This window comes from Equus przewalskii, chromosome 22 (genome assembly GCF_037783145.1).
Source record: "Equus przewalskii isolate Varuska chromosome 22, EquPr2, whole genome shotgun sequence".
In the NCBI taxonomy this organism is placed as follows: Eukaryota; Metazoa; Chordata; class Mammalia; order Perissodactyla; family Equidae; genus Equus; species Equus przewalskii.
In genome coordinates this window covers 48,475,565-48,500,283 of record NC_091852.1, presented here as the reverse complement: position 1 = coordinate 48,500,283, position 24,719 = coordinate 48,475,565, and the positions used below count along the sequence as shown (strand labels likewise).

Sequence of the window (24,719 nt, the reverse complement as noted above, 5' to 3'; positions counted from 1 at the left end):
GATCCAAACCCGCACATCTGGGGCCACTGAAGCCAAGCACACAAACTTAACCACTAATCCACCAGGTAAGCCCCTCTCTCTTTCTGACAGCTATATCATATATGTTCTTTTTCTCTGGAGAACTTTGCCTGATATACAGGCTAAAATCCACCATAATGAAATAGTTAATAGATTGTGGCACGTTCTTTTGCTGAATTATTTTTTCAGCATTAAAATATTCACGTTTTCAAGGGGCCGGCCCAGTGGTGTAGTGGTTAAGTACACATGCTCCTCTTAGGCAGCCTGGGGTTCGCCAGTTTGGATGCCAGGCATGGACCTATGCACCGCTTATCAAGCCATGCTGTGTCAGGTGTCCCACATATAAAATAGAGGAAGATGGGCACAGATGTTAGCTCAGGGCCAGTCTTCCTCAGCAAAAAGAGGATTGGCAGCAGATGTTAGCTCAGGGCGAATTGTCCTAAAAAAAAAAAAGTATAGAGGAAGAACCCAGGTGAAAGAATTTTAAGTGTTTATTTCTCTATATAGAGGCATACTTACATAAACTGCACAAATCTTAAATGTACATATGCATACATTAGTATAATCACCACCAAGATCAAGATAGAGAAATTTCCAGCATACCAGACTCCTCCCTGGGTTTTCCTTTCAGTTAGTAACCATCAAGAGTAATTACTATTCTGACTTATATTACTGTGATATTGTGATATAATAAAAAATACATTTATTTGGTCTTTGTCCCTGGTTCCTGGCACAAGAGCTCCTCAAACTCTTGTAATTTAGTAAGTGATAACGGTGAGAGGAGCATCTTTTGTTATTCGCAATAAGTCCCTTTCAGTCACACCTGAGTTTATGTTAACCGGGTGACTCAAGTTGGGTCCCTAGATAGCTGCAAGATGGGTGCCTGTTGCTAGAGGAACCGACCATATGATTAGAGGGTTGGAACTTTCAGCCCCACCCTCCAACTTCTCAGGAGGGGAGAGGGCCTGGGGATTGAGTTAATTATCAATGACTAATGATCTAATCAATTATGCCTAAGTAATGGAACCTCCATACAAACCATAAATTATGGGGTTTGGAGAGCTTTCAAGTTGGAGAATGTATCCATGTGCCAGGAAGATGGCACACTCTGAACTCCACAGGGACCTGTGCTCAGGACCCTTCCAGACTTCACCCTAGGTGCCTCTTCATTTGGCTGTTCCATTTGCATCCTTTATAATATCCTTTATAATAAACTGATAATAGTAAGTAAGTATTTATTCCCCTGAGTTCTGTTAGCCATTATAGCAAATTATCCAAACAGATGAGGAGATCAAGAGAATCCCCAGTTTATCCTTTCTACTGTCGATGGACATTTGAACTATTTCCAGTTTAGGGCTATTATGAATAAAGCTGCTACGCACATTCTTGAAAGTAGCTTTTGGTGGACATAAACACTCATTTCTGTTGGGTTTATAAACTGAAGTAGAACCGCTGGATCATAAGGTACACATGTTTAGCTTTAGTAGGTACTGCCATAGATTTTTCCAAATTGTTTGTACCAATTTACATGCCCACTAGCAATGTATGAGAGTTCCAGTGGTTCTACCTCCTCACCAATACTTGGTACCAACCTCAAAGATGATCCTGCAGCCTCCGACACAGGCAGAGGAGACCAGGATCTAAGCACAGCCCAGCTGGAGCCTAGAGATTCTCAAAGGAATTCCACACTCCTGTCCAGTGGGCTCCTGGGTGATCCAGGGCATTGTGAGGCAAGACAGAACTGGAACAACAGGCTCAAAAAAAGAAGTTGACTCGCGTCTGACCCATTCACTGTGTGTATGTCTCTGAAGGGACAGGCCTGACCAACTAAGATGGGGCTGCCTTTCCCAAGGTGGCATTAGGGGTTAGTGGCAGTGCAGACTTGGAATGGCGGAAGATCCTTTCTCAACCTGGTCTTTGGTTCAGCCAGGAAAACAGCTCCAAATCTCCTTGTAGGCAGAACTTCAGATGGGCCAACAGAACTCCCAAGAGGTATGCAGCCTGAAGCCTGAAGGGACCGGCAGGTAACAGGGCACTACAGCCTGAGGCCAGTCAGCCCCAAGCAAGAGCATCCTGCTTCCTCGAAAGGTTTCTTTGCCTAAGGAAAGTGGATGCGGGCACTCAAAATTCCTATAGGATCTTCTGAAAATGGAGGCAAGGGTGATCCTGAAGAAGCCCCCTTGTCTGATGACCAATGCCAGCCCTAACTGGACTGACAGGCCAACGGCCACTCTCTTCTCTGTGGTTCAGAATTTCACCCGATCTGCCTTGATGGAGACACAACCTGTGCCCCGAGGGAGAGGCAGGCCGTGGCAGTCCCCTGTTCCAGTCCTCAGCTTAGGATTGCATGGGAGACGTAAGAAACAAATTACGGCGTGAGGTCTAGTTCATAAAGCCCAAGACAGCGTGGCCGGCGGGTCACGGGAATCTCAAGGGAGGCGAGGTCGCAGCTAAGGGAAAGGTGATTGAGGGGCTGCTGCGTGCGGTTAGGGCAGGAGACAGGGTCGGGGAGGGGAGGAGGCCAGCGGAGGGAGGGAGGAGGCTGAGTGAAGAATGGAGCCGGAGGGCTCCCCCGGGGTGAGGAGAGGGCGGCCGGAGGCCCGAGGCTGTGGCAGGTGGGGCGCTGGTCGTACCCGGCAGGGCAGGTTCTCCGCAGCGGGCGAGTCCGGCCCTGCGGGCTGGGATCCCGAGCAGCACTCCACTTGCGGGGGTGGGGAGAGTAGGCTCTGCCTCCTCCCCCAGCGTCCAGCCCTCAGCGCCAGGACTCGGTTTGTGATAGGTTCGGGGAGAGGCGCGGCTCTCCAGGGAATATAAGCAGTGTCGGCTGCCGGGTGGAGGCGCGCGCTGGGAGGGGTGCCCTCCCCAAGCAGGGTGATCGTCCTCACTTCCGGGTGCCTGCAGAGGGGCGGGCGGGGATCCGAGCTCGGCGACCAGAATCCAGACGCCCTCGGCCCCATTCGCCCACTTCCAGCGCCTGCCCGACAACCGTTGAAAAAGGCGGGCGGCGGCTAAACAACAGCCGCGAACTCTCTTGCAAGCCCTAGACCCCGCCCCTCCAGTCCCCGGCGGAGTCTCCGTGGCGACGCGGTGCGAAGTGCGGCTGCGCATGGGTGACGAAGCGCGGGCGAACGGGATGGGTGGGGGTGTTTTGGTTCTAGCTGCTCGCCGTCCTTTCCAGACTCCATCGTCCGACAGCTTCTCGTTGCTGCCTCTCCTTCCCTTCCCCTTCCCTTTCTCGGTCCTGGCCCTCTTTCCTCCTCTTCTGCCTGCCTCCCCTTTTTCTACTGCCGCCCCGGGTCCGGGCCATTTTCCGGGCCGGGCACACTAAGGTGCGCGGTCCCGGGGCCCAGTATATGACCCGCCGTCCTGCTCCTGCTCGCTTCCCCTGCCCCATGTGGCTGCGGGGCCGCGGCGGCGCTGCCCACTATGGCCCGGAAAGCAGTTAGCAGGAAGCGGAAGGCGTCCGCCTCGCCGGGAGCTGGGAGCGACGCTCAGGGCCCGCAGGTGAGGGCTGAGAGGCCGGGTCCCGAGTGATAAAGCCGAGGCACCCAAAGGGGGATAGGGTTCGCTGATCAGGGAACCCGAACCGAGGTCCAAGGGGGGTGGGGGGGCCAGAGCGGAGCCCCGGCCTCTAGCCCCGGTCAGAGCTGGGCCCTCAGGAGTTCATTGGAAAGCAGATAGGCTGGATGAGTGAGGAGCTAAAGGAGAACTTGAAAACATGGCATATTCCGCGGGTTGCCTGCAGCCAGGAATGGGGCTTGAAGAGAAACCAGAATCTGGGCTTTGGAGGAAGGGAAACCCAAGTCCGGGGGAATCGGGAACAAAACCTCCCGGAAGATACCGGGAGGGAGAGTGAAGTCCGCCTTCGAGAGGTCTTCCTAGGAGAGTCTCCCTGTGGATACTCAAGCCTTGAGCTGGGTCTTTTGGCCCTTGGACCCCTAGAAGAACCAGCAGTTCCCAGGTATCGTCCCTATACCGCCCTCTTTGGAGGGGAAGACCTTGTTGGACGCATATTTGGCCTGATTTCCCGTGCCTACCACTCCGTTGGTGTTTGATTTTTCGAATTTTGTAACTGCCTGGGGCGCGGGCCTGATGACAAGGGGCAGCCATTGATGGTGCGTCCCTGAAAGTTCTGGGACCCGAGTCTGGCTCCTTGGGCTGCACCCTCCATGCTCCGTGGGGAGTTCAGGCTGAGAGGGAGAAGGGAGCTCGGTAGAGATGCAGCCCAGGTCGTTATGGTGATCATTTGCCTTTCGTTCCTTTCCTTATTAAGGATAGCTTTAGGGGATCTGAAGCCTTCACTCCTAAAGGGCCTAGTAAACATTTTGTCCTCTTTTCGGCTTCCATTCCCTTGTCTTTCAGTCCTTCCTTCTTATAGGTAGGTTTGACTAGGAACAGCATCTTTTCAATACTGGAGGAGTTCAACTGGACTTTCTGGATTGAGATTCCTGTTCTATTGTATTTATATTTCTGTTGTATGTAAATTCTCCAGGAAGAGTTCTTGGTGATTTCTGTAATACAGTAGGACCCCTTGTTCTGAAGGAAGGTAGCCAAAGCCCTGATTTCTCATGTTGCTTTCCACAGTTTGGCTGGGATCACTCACTTCACAAAAGGAAAAGACTCCCCCCAGTGAAGAGATCCTTAGTGTACTACCTGAAGAACCGAGAGGTCAGGCTACAGAATGAAACCAACTACTCCCGAGTGTTGCATGGTTATGCAGCACAGCAACTTCCCGGTCTTCTGAAAGAGAGAGAGTTTCACCTTGGGACCCTTAATAAAGTGTTTGCGTCTCAGTGGCTGAATCATAGGCAAGTGGTGTGTGGCACAAAATGCAACACGGTAAGTGTCTGGGGGGATGCGGACTTTTTCCTAGATCCTGGATTTATGGCTCCACGGGCTCTAGAACCTCTCACTGCTCTTTTTACTCTTTTTTTCCTTCTTTGGGAAGAAATTGCCTTACTCTCCTTTCCATTCCCCCCCATCTATTGATGATTTCCTTTCTTTTTCTGCTCCTTTTCTCGTTTTCACATTTCTGATAAATCTTGAGAGGATTCTCTTTCTGTAGGTCTCTTGCCATATGGATATGCCGCTGCTTCTAGAGGTTTTGTTTTTTGGCTTCCTTTTTTTTTTATGTTGCTTTTTAAGTTAGAGGCCTCAGAGGAAAGACTTAGGAAAGAATAATGCTTACTGTGTCCTTTAGGATGCATGATAGTGAAAACCTAGGTGTTATCTTCTGGCTCAGGGCATATGTAGAAAGGGCAGGGAATGTGTGTCTGGTGGTATATTTCAGGATGTGAATGTCTGCATTTTGCAAAGTAGCCTCCTGAAAAGGATTCAGAACAGAGAAAAATTAAGCATGACATGAGTAGCAGAGTATTTTTACATAGAGTGACTTAGAAGACGGTTTATAAGTGAACAAAGGGAAAAATTTATCAGTAAGCTGGATAACCAGCACCATTACAGGCATGGATAAAATAAGTCAATTTGTGATTGGCTGTGGTGGATGTGATTGGAACAGAAGGGCACAAATAGCATGCTGTCAGAGGAATGACAGGTAAAAGGAGGCACAGCCTAGAGATGGGAAATGATTCCAAATGAAGTGTGAGAAAAGGTAGATTGTTGGCCCAGTTGCTCTCTCCATTTTCACCTCATGCTATGTGAATAGACAAGTAATGTCATAATGGCTCGATAAGTTTACCCTGGGCAGAAACACATCTTGGGTCAATAAAAGAGAAGGTTACTCTAGGTCAAGAAAGTCTTAAGTATTAGGAGAAGTGTTTGTTTATAAAGGACAAAGGCAAAGATTTAAACATGAATTTTAAGGAAGGAAATAATATCATGGTGGTTGGGGCCAAGCTTTCATTTCCTCCTGGCTGCTTGTCTTACCGAAGCGTTTCAAAACTAAGTAGTGGTGGCAAACGTCTATAAAACTTCCTTTTCCTAGTCTCTTAGGCCACCACTCATGGTTTAAGAGAACTGTCGTCGTTGTCACTTGGAGTAGAGTCTCCCATTTGGAGGAATTGATTCCACCCTCCGCACATACCATTGTAGTGTTTTGCCCAGCAAATGCTGCTGAATTGTAAACTGAATTAATCATCGTAGTCTCCTGCTTCTTAAATGTGTTGACCTTATCTTGAAGGTGAGAATAATGTTAAGTAATAATTTAACCTACTCTTAATACCCACCTCTTTCTGTCTTCCTATGTCCTCCTTAAGCAAAGTCTGTTTTGTTTTCTTTTTATAGTTAATGTTTTCCTTTGCTTAGCTTCCAGAACCAAAGCAGGGAACCAGGAACACTGCTCTTCTCTGAACTTTGTGACATTTGGCAAATGACTCCCTTTTCTGAGCCTTTGTTTTCCTATCTGTAAAATGGGAGTGGTAATACCAGGTGTACATCTTGGGAAATACTTCAAGTTAGCAATATCTTACACAAAAATCGTAGTGGTGGTGATAAATCCAAAGCCTTTTCCAGTGCTGTTGGCCCTCCCTGGGACTTCCTCAGTTTGAAAGAAAGGAAAATGACTTAAACAGAACTGTCTTTGGATATTATGTGAAGATTTTGAGGAGGAGGAGTTCATGTTGGACTCTCAATAGTAAATTAAGTGTTCATGTATTGAAATTTTACCGTCGACGAAATGAATTAAATGTGTTTAGTAGGAAAAGTTTGCCACAACCGTTTGTATTCTAAAATAACCTGCTAATATGTACCTGTAGGTTAGAAGCTGTTTTTCTCTTGGCCAGTTTGGTGTTAATCAGCATGTAACTGAGTGTGCACAAATACTAAAAAGCCAGGTCATTTCCAAGTTAATTGGTTTGGGACCATAGTGTTGAAACCTCTGCTAAGGCAGTGGGTCATCTTCTGAAAAGGCAGCAGAGATATTTTGTAAACTTTTCTCTAGCTTGATTCCTGGCGTGGGAAATGCTCTGTGCTGTGGGGTAATGCTCAAACTAGGGGCAGTCATTCAACCGCCCTCAATTCCCTGGGCCTCGTAAGCACAGAAATAAGAGCAAGGATGGCCAATTTATCTTTTAATCATTAATAACAGTACAGTCATATTTTTACTAAATCATTTAAAGGAGAGGGAATATAACCTTATTTGGAACATGGATCTGGCAACCACGATAGGCAGGTACATGTCCCTGATTTAGGGTTACAAACTGAAATTGTGTGCAGAGCCAAATGGAAAGCTAAATAAGCCAGGCACACGACAGTGAGAAGTATTGGGGACTGCAGAGAGCCAGAGAAGGCATTCTTGGCTCCAGCCAGTTTTTGCCGTGTGGGAATTTGAGCCTAGTGTTAACAGATTTTCATTTTTCTTTTTGAAGAGAAACTGGAAATCTGGATGTTTATAGGGGAAAGTATCAACCATTTATGAGGAACATTAAGAATGCAGTGTGACAAGAGCTTTAGGTGTCTGGAAGAGTTATGAGGTTAAGATTAGAAAGGTTTATTAGGGTCAAATTGTGGAAGCCCTTGAATGTCAACCTAAGATTTTATCCTATGGGGATGCAGAGACAAGGCCCAAGGATTTTAAGCAGGGAGTGACATGGGTGGAGTAGTGCTTTGGGGAGAGAAGTTATAGGATGCTAGTGCTAAGGAATAACAGGGTAATGAGGGGCAAAACCAGGACAGTGGCAGGGAGAGGCTAAGGAGCCAGATGTAAGTCATCTTAGACGTAGAGTCTTTAGATGATGAGATGCTCAGATTTAATCCATTCAGAGGAATACGTCAAAATTGATGCTGACGTCTTTAACCTGGGTAACTGGAAGGATGGCGAGGTGAGTATTGAGGAGCAAATTTGAAGAGAAAATGAGTTTAGTTTTGTGCTTTCGACTAGTTGAAGTTGGGGGAAGGGTAAAGATCAAAGTTAGTGGTTTAGGAGTCGTATGTGGGTAAAGAATTATTGAAATTGTTATATTACCGTGGGAGAGGGTAGAGAAGACACCCTTGAGTTCCATTCACCTTCCCTAAAATTGCAAAACTTTCATTAAATGTGTATTTCCTGGACACGATGGGGGAAGAGCAGTGTGGGGAGCAGGCCATAGTTTTCATGAGATTTTCAAAGGGAGTGCTGTGAGCAACAAAGGGGTAAGAACCATTGATGTTGAAAGAGGGGCTAGACAGAACCTTGGAGAACACCTGCCTTTATGGGGCGGGAAGAACTACTGCAGGGGGAGCAGGGAGTCAGGAAAACCAGGAGGGTGCCAGAAACAACTCAACAAGGCGGGTGTTTTGAGAGCAGGCAGTTTGAGGAGAAGGATGGTGCTAGGCAGAGTGATAATGTGTGCAGAGTTTGAGGTATTAATTTTACAGATGAGCATCTTATTTCCCCTTTATTGATGCCCTCCAGCCAAAGATTACCAGGGGCTTACCTAGAGTAGATAGGCTTGCTCACTGCAGGTGGGGAGAATGTACACCATAGGGAGCCATGGGGCCTCTCAGTAGGAAGGTGTGAGAAAGGATTTGTAAGGGTAATTTGGGAGAAGGCTTAAGGAAATGGGACTTTCACAGGACAATTTCCTGTGACATTAATTGTTTTCACAAAGACATCAAGGCCCAGCTGATAGTACCAGGTTAACTCCAGCTGTCAGGGCTGCTTTTCTCTTTCTCACCGCCTCCCAAAGTAACGGTCGGAGATACACTGCCGACTTCACAGACAGACATGGTGGATCATAATGAAGCAGACAAGATGAGTGTAGGCTGAGATTTGCTGCCAGATGAGAGGAGGAAGAACTTTTTTTATTTTGGGGAGCCTTGTTTTGGGGATGGGGTGGAATGGGAGATATCAGGGTTGAGAAAGAAACTATAATGTTATATCCTTGAGTTTACATACTCAGATTCCTGAAATCATGAAACAGGGAAACAAAATATGATGATGTGGGAGTTTTGCTCTGACCACGTTTTTGATTCATTCCCCCTTGTCTTACTGTTTTATTTTCCCAAGGGGATTACAGTCTTTTAGGAAATGCTTTAAAATGTTTGCAGAATTCCTTGGGCCTGGCCAGTGTACATCTCAGGTTAATAGGATTCTTATCTGTATGATTCATCTATATTTTGTGCTTAGGATAGTGACCTGCTAATTAGCGCTTTTTTCCCTCCTGAGGACGATTTGCTTTTAGCTAACATCCATTGCCAGTCTTCCTCTTTTTTTTTGTATGTGAGCTGCCACCATGCCACCACAGCATGGCCACTGGCCAGTGGTGTAGGTCCATGACCAGAAACCAAACCCGGGCCACCGAAGCAGAGTGTGCCCAACTTAACCACTTGGCCATGGGGCCGGCCCCTAATTAGCATTTTTAAATGGCTTATGGTTGTTCTCTGTCTAGTAAGAAATGTTCAGGTTTATCCCAGAATTAGTCTTTGTCTTATTTTCAGAATATTTGACTCTTTTGAGAGGAAGATTTTAGATGTGGAAGTGATAGAACTGCTGTGTTGGCAGCTTCAGTCTGCTGGGACACGTGTGCAGAAGTATTTCTAGATTGGAAATCATCGTGGAAACACTTCGTGAATGCTAAGGTTCTACGCAAAGCTAATGGATGTTACAGACTTTAGGAGGAGGAGCAGTAGGACTGAGTTTATGCCTCTTACATGTGATGGTGCTAGAGTTGGTTTTTCCTGCCCCTTTCTGCCTGGCTTCATCTTTGGGAAGGCCTTGCTTGGATTAGCATGGGTATGGGCCCCAGGAATCCCAGGTCGTGTAGTCCATTGTGGACTTTGAGTCACCCTCTGCACGTGAGGAACTAATAGAGGAAGACTGGCACGGGTGTGAGCTCAGGGACAGTCCTCCTCAAGCAAAAGGAGGACGATTAGCAACAGATGGTAGCTCAGGGCTGATCTTCCTCACCCAAAAAAAGCCCAAAAAAGAATGTTAGGGTCTGAGGAGCAGTCCTATGGACGGATTCAAGAATTTATTTAGGGCAGCTTTTCTTAACAAGAATGTTGATACCGTTTTGGTAGTTTCTTTGTTGTCTGGGGCTTTACCTCATATTGCAGGATATTTTGCATTCCTGGCCTCTGCTCTGTGGATGCCGGCAATGCCCCCTACCCTCCCTCTCCTGCTGCCCCAGTAATGACAGTTGGGCCTGTGCACAAGTACACACAGGCGCACATGCATGAAATGCATGCGTTTTCAAACCTTACGCCCCCAGTTGACAACCAGAGTTTGAGATGGGCATTTGTTCTCTTAAGTGCTCTGAGCCGTTTATTTCAAGGATAGTCTGATTGAAGGTTGGAATCTTGGAGAGTGAACGAGGAGGCACACACTGACTCCTGTACTCAAGACTTTCTTCCTAGCTGGATCCTCGATATGCATTACAGTCAGAGAACAAGGTTTTTACTTCTTCTCAAGCTGACATATGCACGTTTTCCTTTTGGAATGGGAGCAATGCCTGGGTCTGATTCAAGATGAGAGTTAAACGTACGTGAGCTTTTCCTGGTAATATCTAGGAGTATTGCTTTTCTGCCGGACCCTTATGCTGGGGTCTATTCTTGTGTTTGTTTCCTGATCTAGGAGATAAAAGGAAGAAGCTGACCCCAAATTGGCAATTGGGTTCAATCCAGGATTACAGTTGGGCTGCAACATTTTGCTGATGCAGGGCAAGAACTATAGAGAAAGAGACTGATGCAGTAACAGGGGAGTTGGATGGCAAGGCTGACTAAATCTCCTTTGGATCATTTTTTTCTTTTCCCTTTGGTTCACATCTAGCCTTTAATAATGAATAATGTTATTAATCACCTTTCTCATCTGGAGAATTGAGTCACATGCTTGGCAGCATGGCCCCTGGTGATTTTAAGGCCTCTTCCTACAACCCTCTAGGCCTGAGAGGATGGGGAAACCTGGGTTGCTGAAAGCAGAGCTTTGCTGGGAGGTACCTGGCAGGCCAACTACTTGGAGAAAGTTAACGTAAGACAGTGTAGTTGTTTCAGCTGGTTCTTGCTTTCCTTGGGTTCTTCCTTAAGAATCCTGGCCTCCCCACTCCTAGGCCTAATCAGTTGAATGACTGCCATGTCATTGAAGGAATAAAAATGTTCCATGAGTTAAGCATGGCTTCCTTTGCCAATCCACCTTCTTTTAAATTGATGCATATTTGATTTCTGATCACCTCAGCCTTTGTTTCCCAAGCATGACCCAGGAACCACTTGCGTCAGTCACTTGAGATATGATTAAAAATGCAAATTCCTGGTCTCCTCCCAGTACCGATTCAGAATTTCCTTCAGTGAAGCCTAGGAATTGACGTTTTAAACAAGTTCTCAGGCAATTTTTGTATGAATCACTAGCTTGGACTTTATAGCAGTGATTTTTTTTGCCAGCTCGTTAAATCGAGACCAGTTGTTTGAATCCTCCTTGTATTTTCTAAACCACACTCAGGGCACAGGTGGGGCATCAGATTAAATGGATGTGGAAGAATTTCCTTGTAGGCATCTTGGTTAATACCTGTTCAGCAGCTAGCAAGGTGTAATTAAATCTTATTTCTGCACTTTGAGGAACCCTTGACAAACGGTTGTTTTCCTTACTTGCCTATTCCTACTCTCGTTAACAGACGTGAAAACTTAAGGCAAGAGATTTGCCCATTATTTTTTTAGGTCAGATCTTAGCTTAGTCTGTTTCCAAGTTTTTGGTCTCTTTTCTAGAAGAGTGATTTGTAAACATTTGTCAGAAATATCCACATTTATGCCAATGAGTTTGGTTGTCATTTTTTGTCTTGTATATTTGGATTCAACAAATGCATATTAGGACTCAACATGGGTTGAATCTGGGCTCCATTTCTTATTAGCTTTGTGGCCTTGGGCAATCCAGGTATCTCCTCAGCCTTTCTTCTCTCACCTTTAAAAGAAAGGGACAGAATAGTACCCGCCTAGCAGAGTCATGAAGAGAAGATATTAGTTAGCACAGTGCCTAGAACATGTACTTTGTAAACTGTTGATGTAATTAATGGTGGTGGTGGAGGTGGAAGTGGTGGCAGTGGTTTGATGGGTCTAGACTTTAAATATACTTCTGGCCAAATTCAGGTACACTTAAGAAGTAAGTCTTTCTTGGGCCAGCCTGGTGGCATAGTGGTTAAATTTGCCTGCCCTGCTTCAGCGGGCTGGGGTTTGCGGGTTTAGATCCCAGGTGCGGACCCACACACCACTCATCAAGCCATGCTGTGGTGATGTCTCACATATAAAATAGAGGAAGATGGGCACAGATGTTAGCTCAGGGACGATTTTCCTCAAGGAAAAAGAGGAAGCCTGGCAACAGATGTTAGCTCAGGGACAATCCTCCTCACCAAAAAAACAAAAGAAGTAAGCATTTCTCTACCCTGTAAATGGCTGCTTTCAATCTGTCAGTCACATCCCAAATAGATTAAACATTTCAAAATAATTTATTTAGGGGGCTAGCTCAATGGCACAGCACTTAAGTTTGCACGTTCCGCTTCGCTGGCCCGGTGTTCGCCGTTCGCATCCCTGGTGCGGATCTACGCACCACTTGCCCAGCCACACTGCGGCAGGCATCCCACATATAAAGTAGAGGAAGATGGGCACAGATGTTAGCTCAGGGCCAGCCTTCCTCAGCAAAAGGAGGAGGATTGGCGGCAGATATTAGCTCAGGGCTAATCTTCTTCAAAAAATCATTTAGATATAATTTATATGAGGAATTATAATTAGTAAATTATATGAAGTCACATTTAATTTCATTATAGAAGGAATACAAATAAAAGCAAAATATTTTTCTGTGTACAAATTATATATAAAGTCATACCCAGTTCTCATAAGGCTGTAGTGGAACAGGTACATAGATACATTGTCACTAGGACCCTTTTTTGAAAGTAACTTGGCATCACTTTTCAAAAGCCTGGTACATATTATTTGTTGAATGAACAGCCTAAAAATATTAGACCCTTGACCTAACGTCTTCAAACTAGGGAATTTGTCCAAAGGAAGAGAAAGTCTTTTTTTTCTTTTATTTTTATTTATTTTTTTAAAGAGTTTATTTTTTTTCCTTTTTCTCCCCAAAGCCCCCCGGTGCATAGTTGTATATTCTTTGTTGTGGGTCCTTCTAGTTGTGGCACGTGGGACGCCACCTCAGCATGGTTTGATGAGCAGTGCCATGTCCGCACCCAGGATTTGAACCAACGAAACACTGCGCCGCCTGCAGCGGAGCGCGCGAACTTAACCACTCGGCTACGGGGCGACCCCCAGAGAAAGTCTTTATTAAGATAATCATTGGAAGTTATTTTATCTAAATGCTGACAATAGGAGAGTACTTAAGTAGTTTATGGTAAATCAAATCTGCATGATATGCAGACACTAGCATGATTGGGAGGACTGTAATAACATGCAAAAGCATTTGATATGTTAAATGTGATGAAATACAAAATTCTATCTCTGCTCATTATAGGTATGCGCACTTATACATGCATGTGGTTAAGGACTAAACAGGAACTGGATAAATGAAAAACAGATTTGAAAAGAGAGGATTCTGAATGATCTTTCTTGCATTTTTTATTTCCATTATTGTTTGGGTTTTTTTTTAAGATTACAACTTTTTTTTTTTGAAGAATTTTATTTTATTTTTTTTTTCCTTCTTCTCCCAAAGTCCCGTGGTACATAGTTGTATATTTTTTAGTTGTGCGTCCTTCTAGTTGTCGCATGTGGGATGCTGCCTCAACATGGCCTGATGAGTAGTGCCATGTCTGCGCCCAGGATCTGAATCGGCGAAACCCTGGGCCGCCAAAGCAGAGCGCGTGAACTTAACCACTCGGCCACGGGGCTGGCCCCTCCGTTATTGTTGATAAAGTATTGTCAACACTCATTTTTTTTTAAATGTTACTTCAGCTAGATGAACCTTGTTTTTTCTTAGCCTAAAACAGTGGTGAGAGGCCTTGGCTGGTTAGCATTCATGGCTTGTCTTGCTTGCTGAAAAAGGTTGAACACAGTTATGTATCGTACATCTTCTCTGAGAGAGTGAAGTAGGGGCTTGAAAATACAGTGGTAGAATGTGCAACAAAAGGAGTTTCCTCTCTCAATCACACAAGGAATTTTTTGGGGCTCAAAATAACACCTAGAGAGAGCTCTTGCTTCTTGATAGGCAAATACCATATTGTCCTTAAGTCTTTGTGCTCTATTGCTCAGGAGGTAAGAGTGAGAGTAAGGGATTATATTATCATTGTTTTAATGCTGTTATTATTAAAAGTTTATAATCTCTTAATATACCAGATAGGTAATTAACATGTAACTACAATCTCTGCTCCCCAGTAGTTTGCAACTTAGAGATAAGGATTCCTATTAATTCTGAGTAGAAGGCCTTATGCCTGGAGATACTACTGGGGAACAAAAAGCTGAGAATATCTTATATAGAAATTGTTCTCTTCTGAATAATCTGTACATTAACTGTTAGCATCCTTGAGTACTATAAAAATCAATTTCCATCTTCCGTGGGAAAACATGAGGATTTGTGTGAGATCAGGCCAGTTCTTTTATTTGCCCTTGTTTTTCTGATTGGATAGTATCACTTGGAAGTTGGACATGGGATTTGTAGTTATATAAGGCAATACTCAGTTGGCCTGATTTTATAGCCTAAGAGGAAGTTTTTTTACCAAATGTTTGTTGAGGCGCCTCAAGTAGCTAAACTTCAGTTGTATGCTGTCACAGCCCTTGGTGTCTTTGGTAGGTACTGATGCGGGGTCGGTGAGCCGAGGAGTCAAAAGAAAGATTTCTTAGACTCTTAAGATCTGGCAGTAGTGCTCTTTTATTTAGAGAATGGAATAGCATAGGGATAGGACCCATGGGCAGTTGGAGCCTCTGCTGCCCCAAGTTGAGGGTTAGAGCTAAATTTAAGGCATAGGTATGTGAGTTATCTCTTTACAAGACAAAGAATATGTAAAAAAGTTAAAACGGTATCAATGCCCGTAGGGTCCGGCCATTTGGGGGTCCCACAACTTTTAGATAAGAATCAAACCAGATTGAGTAAATGGCAGAAGTCACCGCTTGAATATTATCCTCAGCTAAAGACAGAGGAGGATTTGGGGGGGGGCGGGGTCAGTTACATGAGGTTGCCAGACAGTAAACAACTTAAGTTCTGGCCTCTGGCATTGATTAAGAGTTTCTAGAGATAAGGCCATCCCCCTTCTTCCTGGCACAGAGAGGGAGGCATCTTCACAGATAGAGGTTTCTCTTAGAAATGTAAATGTTTCCCAACAAAGGGACAAACAAACTCCACTCCTTGGAGCCTGCTTCTCATCTGTAGTTTTAAAATTGACCAGCCTAAAAATCCTCATCATAAACCGTTTTAAAATTAACCAGCCTAAAAATCCTCATCAGGTACTAGGCAGAATCTTAGGTATCTTGGCGAAGCTCTCAGGACTTATTCCATTTTTAACAGAGACCTCCAAAATCAGGGATTAGAAATCAGTTTACTGAATTTGTTAAACATAAAGCTTGTGAAGAATTATGTCACTTAAATCCAGGATAATTGTAAATCCTAATACGATCCTCCTCCCACAAAATCATGATTTTAGTAGGAAAATATCAGAATTCAGGAGCTAACATGATGGAACATTTCTGATCTCGGCAAGCCAGCCCCACAGCCATCTTTAGGAGAATGAGCTTGGGTTCACAATTCAGAGAATAAGAAGTCTGGGTGTTGAGCAGACACCTGGATTTAGACACAAGGATGCTCATTGCAGTGTGTTTTGTACTACTGATAATTTGGACACAGCATAAGTGTTCAACAATAGGAAATCTATTCAATAAATGCTGGTATACCCATACTGTGAACTACCTTATAGCCATTAAAAATTATATAGAAGTATATTGGTTAATTTGGAAATGTGATACTACTGTATCAAATAAAAAGATGTAAAGTATTATGTAAGGGAATCACATTTTTATAAATGGAGAAAAAGATGTACTCTTCTCACTGGGTGTGTAGTAAAGGACCTGAAAGAAAATACACCAAGTGGTGGTAGGATTGTGATTGTTTTTATTTTCTGATTTCTGCTTTTCTATGTTTTACAGTTTTTTTCCTAGCTTATGATGTGTTACTTGTATAATAGGGACCCAGAAAATGTTACTTTACTTTAAATAATCATGTGGTCTTGCCTTAATAGACTTGGAGTAGAAACAGTGACCTGGGCTTTCTGGGTGTGACAACTCTTCTTGCTCCTGAACGGTCTAAAATATTTGTTGCTGCAGAGTCTTGATTGTTCAAGCAACTATTGAGTTCAGCCATACCCCTAGTTTCTGCACAGCAGGATGCAGGTGGGCGGGCACCTAGGTTGTAGAGACCGGCTGGACAGAGTGCCTGATTCTCCTGGCATCATTGGAGTCCCGAGTGAGTGCAGCTCCTTGTTATTTCAAGGCCTCTGATCCTTTTCTTTTCTTTTTTTTATTATGCATATGTGTTCATTGTAAAAAATATATATATATATGTTAACATACCTGGAATTATGGTTTTTTGTTCTTTGGGGTTTTTTGGTGAGGAAGATTGGCCCCAAACTAACATCTATGCCAATCCTTCTCCATTTTTGTATATGGGATGCCACCACAGCATGGCTTGATGAACAGTGTGTAGGTCCCTGCCCAGGAACTGAACCTGCAATCTCTGGGCCACTGAAGCAGAGCATACAAGCTTAACCACTACACCACTGGGCCGGCCCCTGGAATTATGTTTTGTTTTGTTTTGTTTTTAAGATTGGCACCTGGGCTAACAACTGTTGCCACTCTTTTTTTTTTTTTTCCCCTGCTTTATCTCCCCAAACTCCCCCTGTACACAGTTGTATATCTTAGTTGCAGGTCCTTTTAGTTGTGGGATGTGGGATGCTGCCTCAACGTGGCCTGACAAGCGATGCTATGTCCGCACCCAGGATCCGAACCCTGGGCCACCACAGCAGAGCGCGTGAACTTAACCACTCGGTCACGGAGCCAGCACCTGGAATTATGTTTTTTAAAGCTTACTTATTTAACACCGTAGCATGAGCAGATTTCCATGTTAATAAATATCTTCTACTCTATCATTCTTAAAGGCTGTGTAAATAGGCCATTGTGTGGCTATACCCAATCCCCTGTGGTGTTTCACTAGTTTAAAAATGCTGCACTGGAGTTGAAACTGTTCACCCATCATTTAGCATAAATTCCTAAAATTGAAATTGCAGAGTTTACATGTGTTTAGTTCTGGTACATGTTGTCTGACCATTTTCTCTTATGTCTCTCTTTTTTTTTCTTTTTTTGAGGAGGATTAGCCCTGAGCTAACATCTGCTGCCACTCCTCCTCGTTTTGCTGAGGAAGACTGGCCCTGAGCTAACATCCATGCCCATCTTCCTCTACTTTATATGTGGAACACCTACCACAGCATGGTGTGCCAAGCAATACCATGTCCACACCTGGGATTAGAACCGGCAAACCCCGGGCCGCCGAGAAGCGGAACGTGTGCACTTAACCACTGAGCCACTGGGCTGGCCCCTCTTGTGTCTCTTTGTCTCGGCTCTCTCTTTTTCTCCTCCTCATCTTCTTGGTCTGGGATAAGGATGGATTCTTCTGCTTTGATTTCATTTCTCCTCTTTCTCCAATTTTCAGCAGGTTTAGGCTGCCCACTTGCCTTTTACTGTCTGACTCCGTCTAGTTTATCTTGGTATCTGTGTGACCTCTGTGGGTTTGCTTTTCTCTCTCCGTTATGCTCTAGCTAGAACACCCTTGAGTTTGGTGAGCCTCTCCCGTTTGTTAAGCCGCCTTGATCCTTCCATGTACGCACGTTTGCGTGTGTCTGTATACACGTGCATGCGGAGATGTACCTGCTAGTCTTACAGTCTTCCTGAGTGTAAGGCCGTTTGCATTGTTTTTTTCCCTCTGTCCTAGAGTGTAGGCTGCGGGGAGCCATTGAGGCTCAGCCTTGCAGGCTGGGTACCATGCTGCTAGTTTCTGGCTGGGATCCCAGTAGGTTAATGTGGAGCAGCCCCATTCTGGGATATGGGATATGGAACTGTGTGAAGCCTTGGCTCCTTGTCAGCTTGGGGAGATAATTCTGTGGCAGCTCGTCCACATCCCTCTCCCTTCGTATGAAGAAGCAGAAAGGTTCTATCCTTCACACAGTGCTTTGTCATTCCTCTACAAGGATTTGGGTGTGGTTGGGGGGTAAACTCTTGGTTTCCTGGGCCCTCTGCATACCCACCTGTTAGCATATTGTCCACCTCTCTTGTATCAAATGTTTTTCATCCAGTGTAGAAGTCTTTCTTACACCCTGCAAAACTAAACAAACATCAGAATAACATATTTATGTTAGCTATTGTTTGTTAATCATCTATTCTGTGCTGAGCCCTGTGCTAGACACTTTACATTTTATTAGATCTCTTAGCAGCCCTATAAGATACATATTATTCAAGTTTTATAGATAAGAAACAAAATTCAGAAAGGTTAAGTGGCTTGCCCAAAATCACACAGCTAATAGGTACCCAATCTGGAATTCAAGCCTAGATCTTTCCCAACTTCAAAACTGGAGATGTTGTACTTGAGATTTTTTTACGTGAATATATGAATATATTTCTCCTCACCTTTTCTGGATGACAGAAATGGAGCCCTGATTTAAGGCAAAGGAATAGACTAAAATAATTCTTAAAGTTTTAGCCAGCCATCAGATTCCATAGAAAAAACTCAGCCCTTTCCGGGTTACAGGTCACAGTTTACTCTTGTATGCAATCTTTTTTTTTTAAAGATTTTATTTTTCCTTTTTCTCCCCAAAGCCCCCCGGTACATAGTTGTATATTCTTAGTTGTGGGTCCTTCTCGTTGTGGCATGTGGGATGCCGCCCCAGCATGGCTTGATGAGCAATGCCATCTCCGCTCCCAGGATTCAAACTGACGAAACACTGGGCCGCCTGCAGCGGAGCGCGCAAACTTAACCACTCGGCCACGGGGCCGGCCCCCGTCTTGTATGCAGTCTTGTCATACCATTGCTGTCAGTGTACAGAGTAGATTCTCTTTCAGACTTTAGTGTACCTGGAGGAGATCTTGAGGAACTCCAGAATCTGATTTAATAGGCCAACGGAGGGACCTGAGCTTTGTTTCTGACAAGCTCCCAGGTGCTCCTGTGAATAGCAAGGGTCTAGATCAGTGGTTGTTAAACCCAGGCCATCAACAGATTCATCTGGAGATCTGTGAAAAAATTCCATTTTAGTGGCCCAAAACTCCAAAATTTCTAATTGGAAGAGTTTTAGGGTAGGGCTGGGCGTTGTTTTTATTTTATAAAGAAGAAAAAAGAAAAAAAAAATCCCGTAAGTTATCGTGATAATCAGTCTGGGAATCACTGGTCTGGAAGCTAATGTGTTATGGATGCATTGTTCCACACAGCACAAACATGTGAGTGAACAGTTAATTTTGCTTCATTAAACTTGGGAGGGGCTATCTTAGTTAGAGGTCATTTGTTTAGAAGGGTAAGAGACCCACTCATGTGTTGGAAGGGTTTGTTCGTAAAACCCAAGAGCAGGAAATATCCCTGGATCTCAGAAGGAAACAGAGCTAGGAATTGGAAGGCCACTAGGAACCAAGGATGTCCATGCCTCCTCTCTTCTGTTTCTTTTTCTCTGGGGACTGGCTTTGGTAGAAAATGGCCACACAGGAAGTTTGGTCTAGTGCCACCATCTAGTTCCATGCTCCTGAGAGAATTTTAATGACCCAGTCCAGTCTAGCCTCTGGACTGGTTCTCCCTGAGACGCGGGGCCGCCCTTGGACAGTGCTGTCATCTGGAGATCTTGGCTTATGTCAAACAGACAGCTGCAGGGCCCCACTTTGAGTGCAGGGATCTGGGGGCACGCTAACATCGTTGGGCAGGCTTCTGAGAGGTGGCTACTACAGGTGTTCACTAGGTAGCTTTGCGTTGTTGGGGCAGGGTTATAGAACCAAATAAGATAAATCCCGTGCTCTTGGAATTGGAGGGCATTATTAATGGGGAAGAGAGACAAGTCAAGATTTTAAATTAGTATGATATGGTCTGAGCGTTATGGGTAGCAGGGTATCTTTGGAGCCTACAAGAGAGGAACTTAACCAGCCTGGACATTTAGGGAATATGGAGAAAGGACATGTCTAAACTGAATTGTGTATGTTGGCCAGGTAAAGAAAAGAGAGGAAGGCATATCTGGCCTTGTAAACAGCATGAGCATGAATCAAAATAGTTATATTAAATTGAAGATTTTTGTGTGCCTAGTAGTTAATAAGCAGTTATTTCTAGAGCATTAGGTCCATGGCAGGACGTGAAACTAGAGAGATTAGTACGGACCAGATTGAGGTGAGTCTTGATTCCATGCTAAGGAGCTCAGATTTAGGGGAAGGGGAACCATTGCATGTTTTTTAATTGACATGAGAGGATTTCCATGTTTATGAAAATGACTGATTATAGTGTGGAGAACAGTTTTGATGGTAGTCTTGCTTGAAGGCACAAAGACCATTTGCAGTAGTCCAGAGAAGAGGTGATAAGGGTGAGGATGGAGAGAAAGGAGCTGACTGAAAGAATATTTAGGAGGTAGGTTTGGCAGGACTAGATTGATTATGGGAATGAGGGAAAAGGAAGAGTCTAGGATAAAACTCAGGCTTGGCGACTGGGGAGAGTGTGGTGGCGTTAGATGGACACACTGAGTTTAAGATGCCTGTAGGACACATCGGCAATGGTGTCCGTTAGGCAGGGAGTCGGCCTTAGGTAGTCGTCAGGGTTACATTGCAGACGCAGTAGTGGTTGTCCCCCCAACTCCACCTCCTTTTTAGAATTTTTCCTCAATCTCTGCCTGGCACTCCTGTTCCAGCCTATTCCTCCTTTCCTTTTTATCTTTTAAATGTAAGGCTCATCTAGTCTCTCCTTTCATAGATCTCCTTCCTATGCCAGCAGTAGGGTTCTTTATACAAAGATTTCACATGATTTGGCTTCATCACGAGAATTGCTGACAGGATTTTAAATCAACCTCTTAGACTATAAGGTGTATGAGGGCAGAGGTTATTTCTCTCTTGTTCATAGTTACATTCCTAGTACCTAGAACAGTACTTGGCATTTACTTAGTACTGAATGAGCGAATGAATGGACGAATGAACCATTGAATCACATAAAGAGCTTCATAATCTGTCGGGAATGCCCTTTCTCTAATACTGATCTTTTCCATAAAACATTTCTCCGAGTTGAATCTTGGAGAGTGAAATGGGGTTAGGTTGGTAAAGAAGTGGAGGAGAATGTTCCAGGGAGAAGCAGCAGCATGAGCAGAGGCCTGGGGGCACAGAGCAGAATGGTGGGTGTGAATGAGACCAGCAGTGAGATATTATAACTCTTGTCCTGTGTCTCAGGCCCCCCCAGCAAACCAAGTGATATTCACGGATACTTTAATAGTGGTTGTGATGTGTTCTGGGAATTGTGTTTTGTTTATAAGTTTCTATGCGTGTGTAGATAACATATATAAAATATGCTTGAACTGGCAGGAAATCTTTAGTCAGGTTTAGTTCACTAGTAGCCCTGACCATGCCTTTAGTAATTCCCAGGGTCTAGCGTGTAGTAGACATTAATTAAGTGTTTGATGCATAATTGAGTGAATGGATGTTTGTACCAGGGTCACTCACATGACTGAGAAACTGTGTTCAGCTTCTGTATCCCTTTTCTCTTGTAGCTATTTGTAGTGGATGTCCAGACAAGCCAGATCACCAAGATTCCCATTCTGAAGGACCGAGAACCTGGATGTGTGACCCAGCAGGGCTGTGGTATCCATGCCATCGAGCTGAATCCCTCTAGGACACTGTTAGCCACCGGAGGAGACAACCCCAACAGTCTTGCCATCTACCGGCTGCCTACGCTAGATCCTGTGTGTGTGGGAGATGTAAGTTTCCCCAATAATTGTAGTTAGAAGTAGCCTTGTTTTTAAACAGAGCTTGGCAGGTAACATGGATCCTCCTCCCATAAGCCCCCTGGGGAGGAGTGGTTTCCTCTAGATTTCTGCTGACTCTAGGGACTTGGGAGTGAGGTGTGGGGGTGGAGATATCAGAATGGGGACTGAACTTTCCATCGGGAGTATCCAGCGTGTTGACAGAGCGTGTTTTTGGTAAAGGGGCCAGCAGCAGTAGGTTGGTGTTTGAATCCACAGTGTTCACACATCTCCCACTGTCTAAAGTCAGAGAGCCAAGTTTATTAAATCATTCGTTCAGCAACTATTTATTGAGCCTTCCATAGCCAGTTGTTTTAGACACTGGGGACATAGCAGTGAATAAAACAGATAAAGCCCCCACCCTCTTTTTTTTTTTTTTAAAGGAAAATTAGCCCTGAAGCTAACATCTGCTGCCAGTCCTCCTCTTTTTGCTGAGGAAGACTGGCCCTGAACTAACATCTGTGCCCATCTTCATCTGTTTTATATGTGGGAAGCGTGCCACAGCATGGCTTGGTAGGCAGTGTGTAGGTCTGTGCCCCGAATCCAAACCAGCAAACCCTGGGCTGCCAAAACAGAGTGTACGAACTTAACCTTTATGCCAATGGGCCAGCCCCTCCCCCCACCTTTTTTTTTTGCTGAAGAAGATTCACCCTAAGCTAACATCTGTGCCAGTCTTCCTCCACTTTGTATGTGGGTCGCCACCACAGCATGGCTGACAGTGATGTAGGTCTGTGCCCAGAATCTGAACCTGCAAACCTGGGACCCTGAAGCAGAACATGCCAAACTTAACCACCATGCCGTGGGGCTGGTCCCCAAGCCCCCACCCTCTTAAAGCCTGCATTCTAATGGAGGGAGACATATGAACCAATGTATAAACCATATAAACAATAAATATTTACCAGCAGTATGTCAGAGCGTGGTTAGTGCCATGGAAGGAAGTAAAGGCAGACTAAAGGCATGGAGAGTGTAGTGGAGAATGCTATTTCAGAGGAGAGTCAGGGAAGGCCTCATTGATAGGAATGACATTGAGCGGGGAGATTTCAAGGAAATGAGGGTGCGAGCCATGTTGATGTCTGGAGGAAGAGAGTTCCAGACAGAAGGAACAGCAGAGAGGTCAGTTATAGCTATTGTCCCAGGAAGCAAGGAGGAGAGTGGTGGGATGAAGTTAGAGGGATGCAAGGTGGGTGATTGTGTGTAGGAGTCCCAAATAAGACGTCCAGAGATAGGCGAGAGCTGCGTGTCCACCGGACATGTTTATTGCCCACAGCAGTGCCAGTTCCATTCCAGCTTGGACTCCTCAAGACAGAAGTTAAAGATTGTGGGATCATGCCCTGTGGTTAAGATCATCAGAGGGGCCGGCCCCGTGGCTGAGTGGTGAAGTTCACGAGCTCTGCTTTGGCCCAGGGTTTCGCTAGTTCGGATCCTGGCCGTGGACCTGGCACTACTCATCAGACCATGTTGAGGTGGCGTCCCACATGCCACAACTAAAAGGACTACAACTACAACATACAACTATGTACTGGGGGGCTTTGGGGAGAAGAAGGAAAAAAAAGATCATCAGAGATCAGAGTTGTAATTTTTACAAAGATATTTTCAGTGAGACTTGTATGCTTTTCAAGAATGTGCATTGTGATCTTGATTTTACTAATTTCTTTTTTTTCCTCCCTGTACCTGTCACTCCTTCCTCCCCAAGGATGGACACAAGGACTGGATCTTTTCCATTGCATGGATCAGCGACAGTATGGCGGTGTCTGGTAAAATTGCCCTTTTGTAGGGAGCTTTTGGTGTGGCAGGGAGGGAGAGAGGCTGGAGGGTGAAAAGCATTAGTGATGTGATTGGAGATAGCCCAGTAAGCAGACCATCAAGTAAGATGGCCCAGTAAGCCAGATCTTGCTTCCCATATTGGCTCTTTCTCTGACTTATCACATCATATAAGTTATTTCTCCTGTGTTTTCCTGATCTGGAATGTAAAGGCACTGGCGTACTTCATTCATTATTCATACTCTGCCTTGTTCCCAAAAGCATGTTAGCATGTTGAGACATTTTGGTGGGGCTTCATTGAGATAATGATTGTGAAAGTGTTTTGGAAAAAGTGATGTGCTCTGCAAAGTATTAGGAGCAATTTCATTTTCTGTACAACTATATAACGTTAAGTTTCTTGAGAAAAGCTGTATAGGATTGGGGGAATTTCTTTCCCAGTGATGGAATAGCTAGGAAAATAACGGAAATGAGTGCAGAGAAGATAACCTAGAGAAACAAAAATGCGTTCTCGATACCCACAGCAGCCTAGAAAGTGGGCTCAGAGTGCTAACCCACTTTGCTTGATACCCATATGTAAAAATACAATTCCCCATTCCAGATTCCCAAATAAAAATAATTATAATAGTTGCTTAATTAAGTAATTCACTTATAATCCTCAAAACAATGCTAGATTTGTATTATTAGCCTCATTTCACAAATGAGAAAATTTAGATTCTGAGGGGTTATTATAACTTGCCAAAGGCCACACAAATAATGAGAAATGGAGACAGGATCTGAATCCGAGTCTGATTTTAAAGCCCGTGCTTAGAACTGCAGCTAACAAAGCTAAAGGAACATAAATATTTCTTCTTTGGATTCTTTGCAAGGCAACAAAAAGCAGCCAAGAGGGAAGGTAATCTAATGAACAAACAGTCGAAGGTTAAAATTACCCAGGAAGAGTTCAGAACCTTTTGGATTCCCTGTCATTTGTCTCCCCAAGGAATGAGAGCTCCTTGAGGGCAGAGGCTGAGTCATGTCACCTCTATAGGGACTGTCCCTTTGACAGTAACCCACACTAAATTTGGTTGATGGGAG

At 44.6% G+C, this 24,719-nt stretch overlaps 1 protein-coding gene across 2 annotated transcripts in view; it reads left to right on the top strand.

Annotated features, from left to right (window-relative positions):
* Positions 1-501: 501 nt before the first annotated feature.
* DCAF12 (DDB1 and CUL4 associated factor 12) overlaps positions 502-24,719 on the top strand; it is a 35,251-nt gene continuing 11,033 nt past the window's right edge. Inside the window, exons 1-5 of one of the 2 annotated variants that reach the window (XM_008530982.2) lie at positions 1,975-2,042; positions 2,269-3,522; positions 4,603-4,857; positions 21,633-21,839; positions 23,578-23,638. In XM_008530982.2, the coding sequence (XP_008529204.1) occupies positions 3,445-3,522; positions 4,603-4,857; positions 21,633-21,839; positions 23,578-23,638 (601 nt within the window). In that variant the 5' untranslated portion in view covers positions 1,975-2,042; positions 2,269-3,444. Of the gene's footprint in view, positions 2,043-2,268; positions 3,523-4,602; positions 4,858-21,632; positions 21,840-23,577; positions 23,639-24,719 lie in introns of both variants that reach the window. The other variant, XM_008530983.2, reaches the window with a different exon arrangement.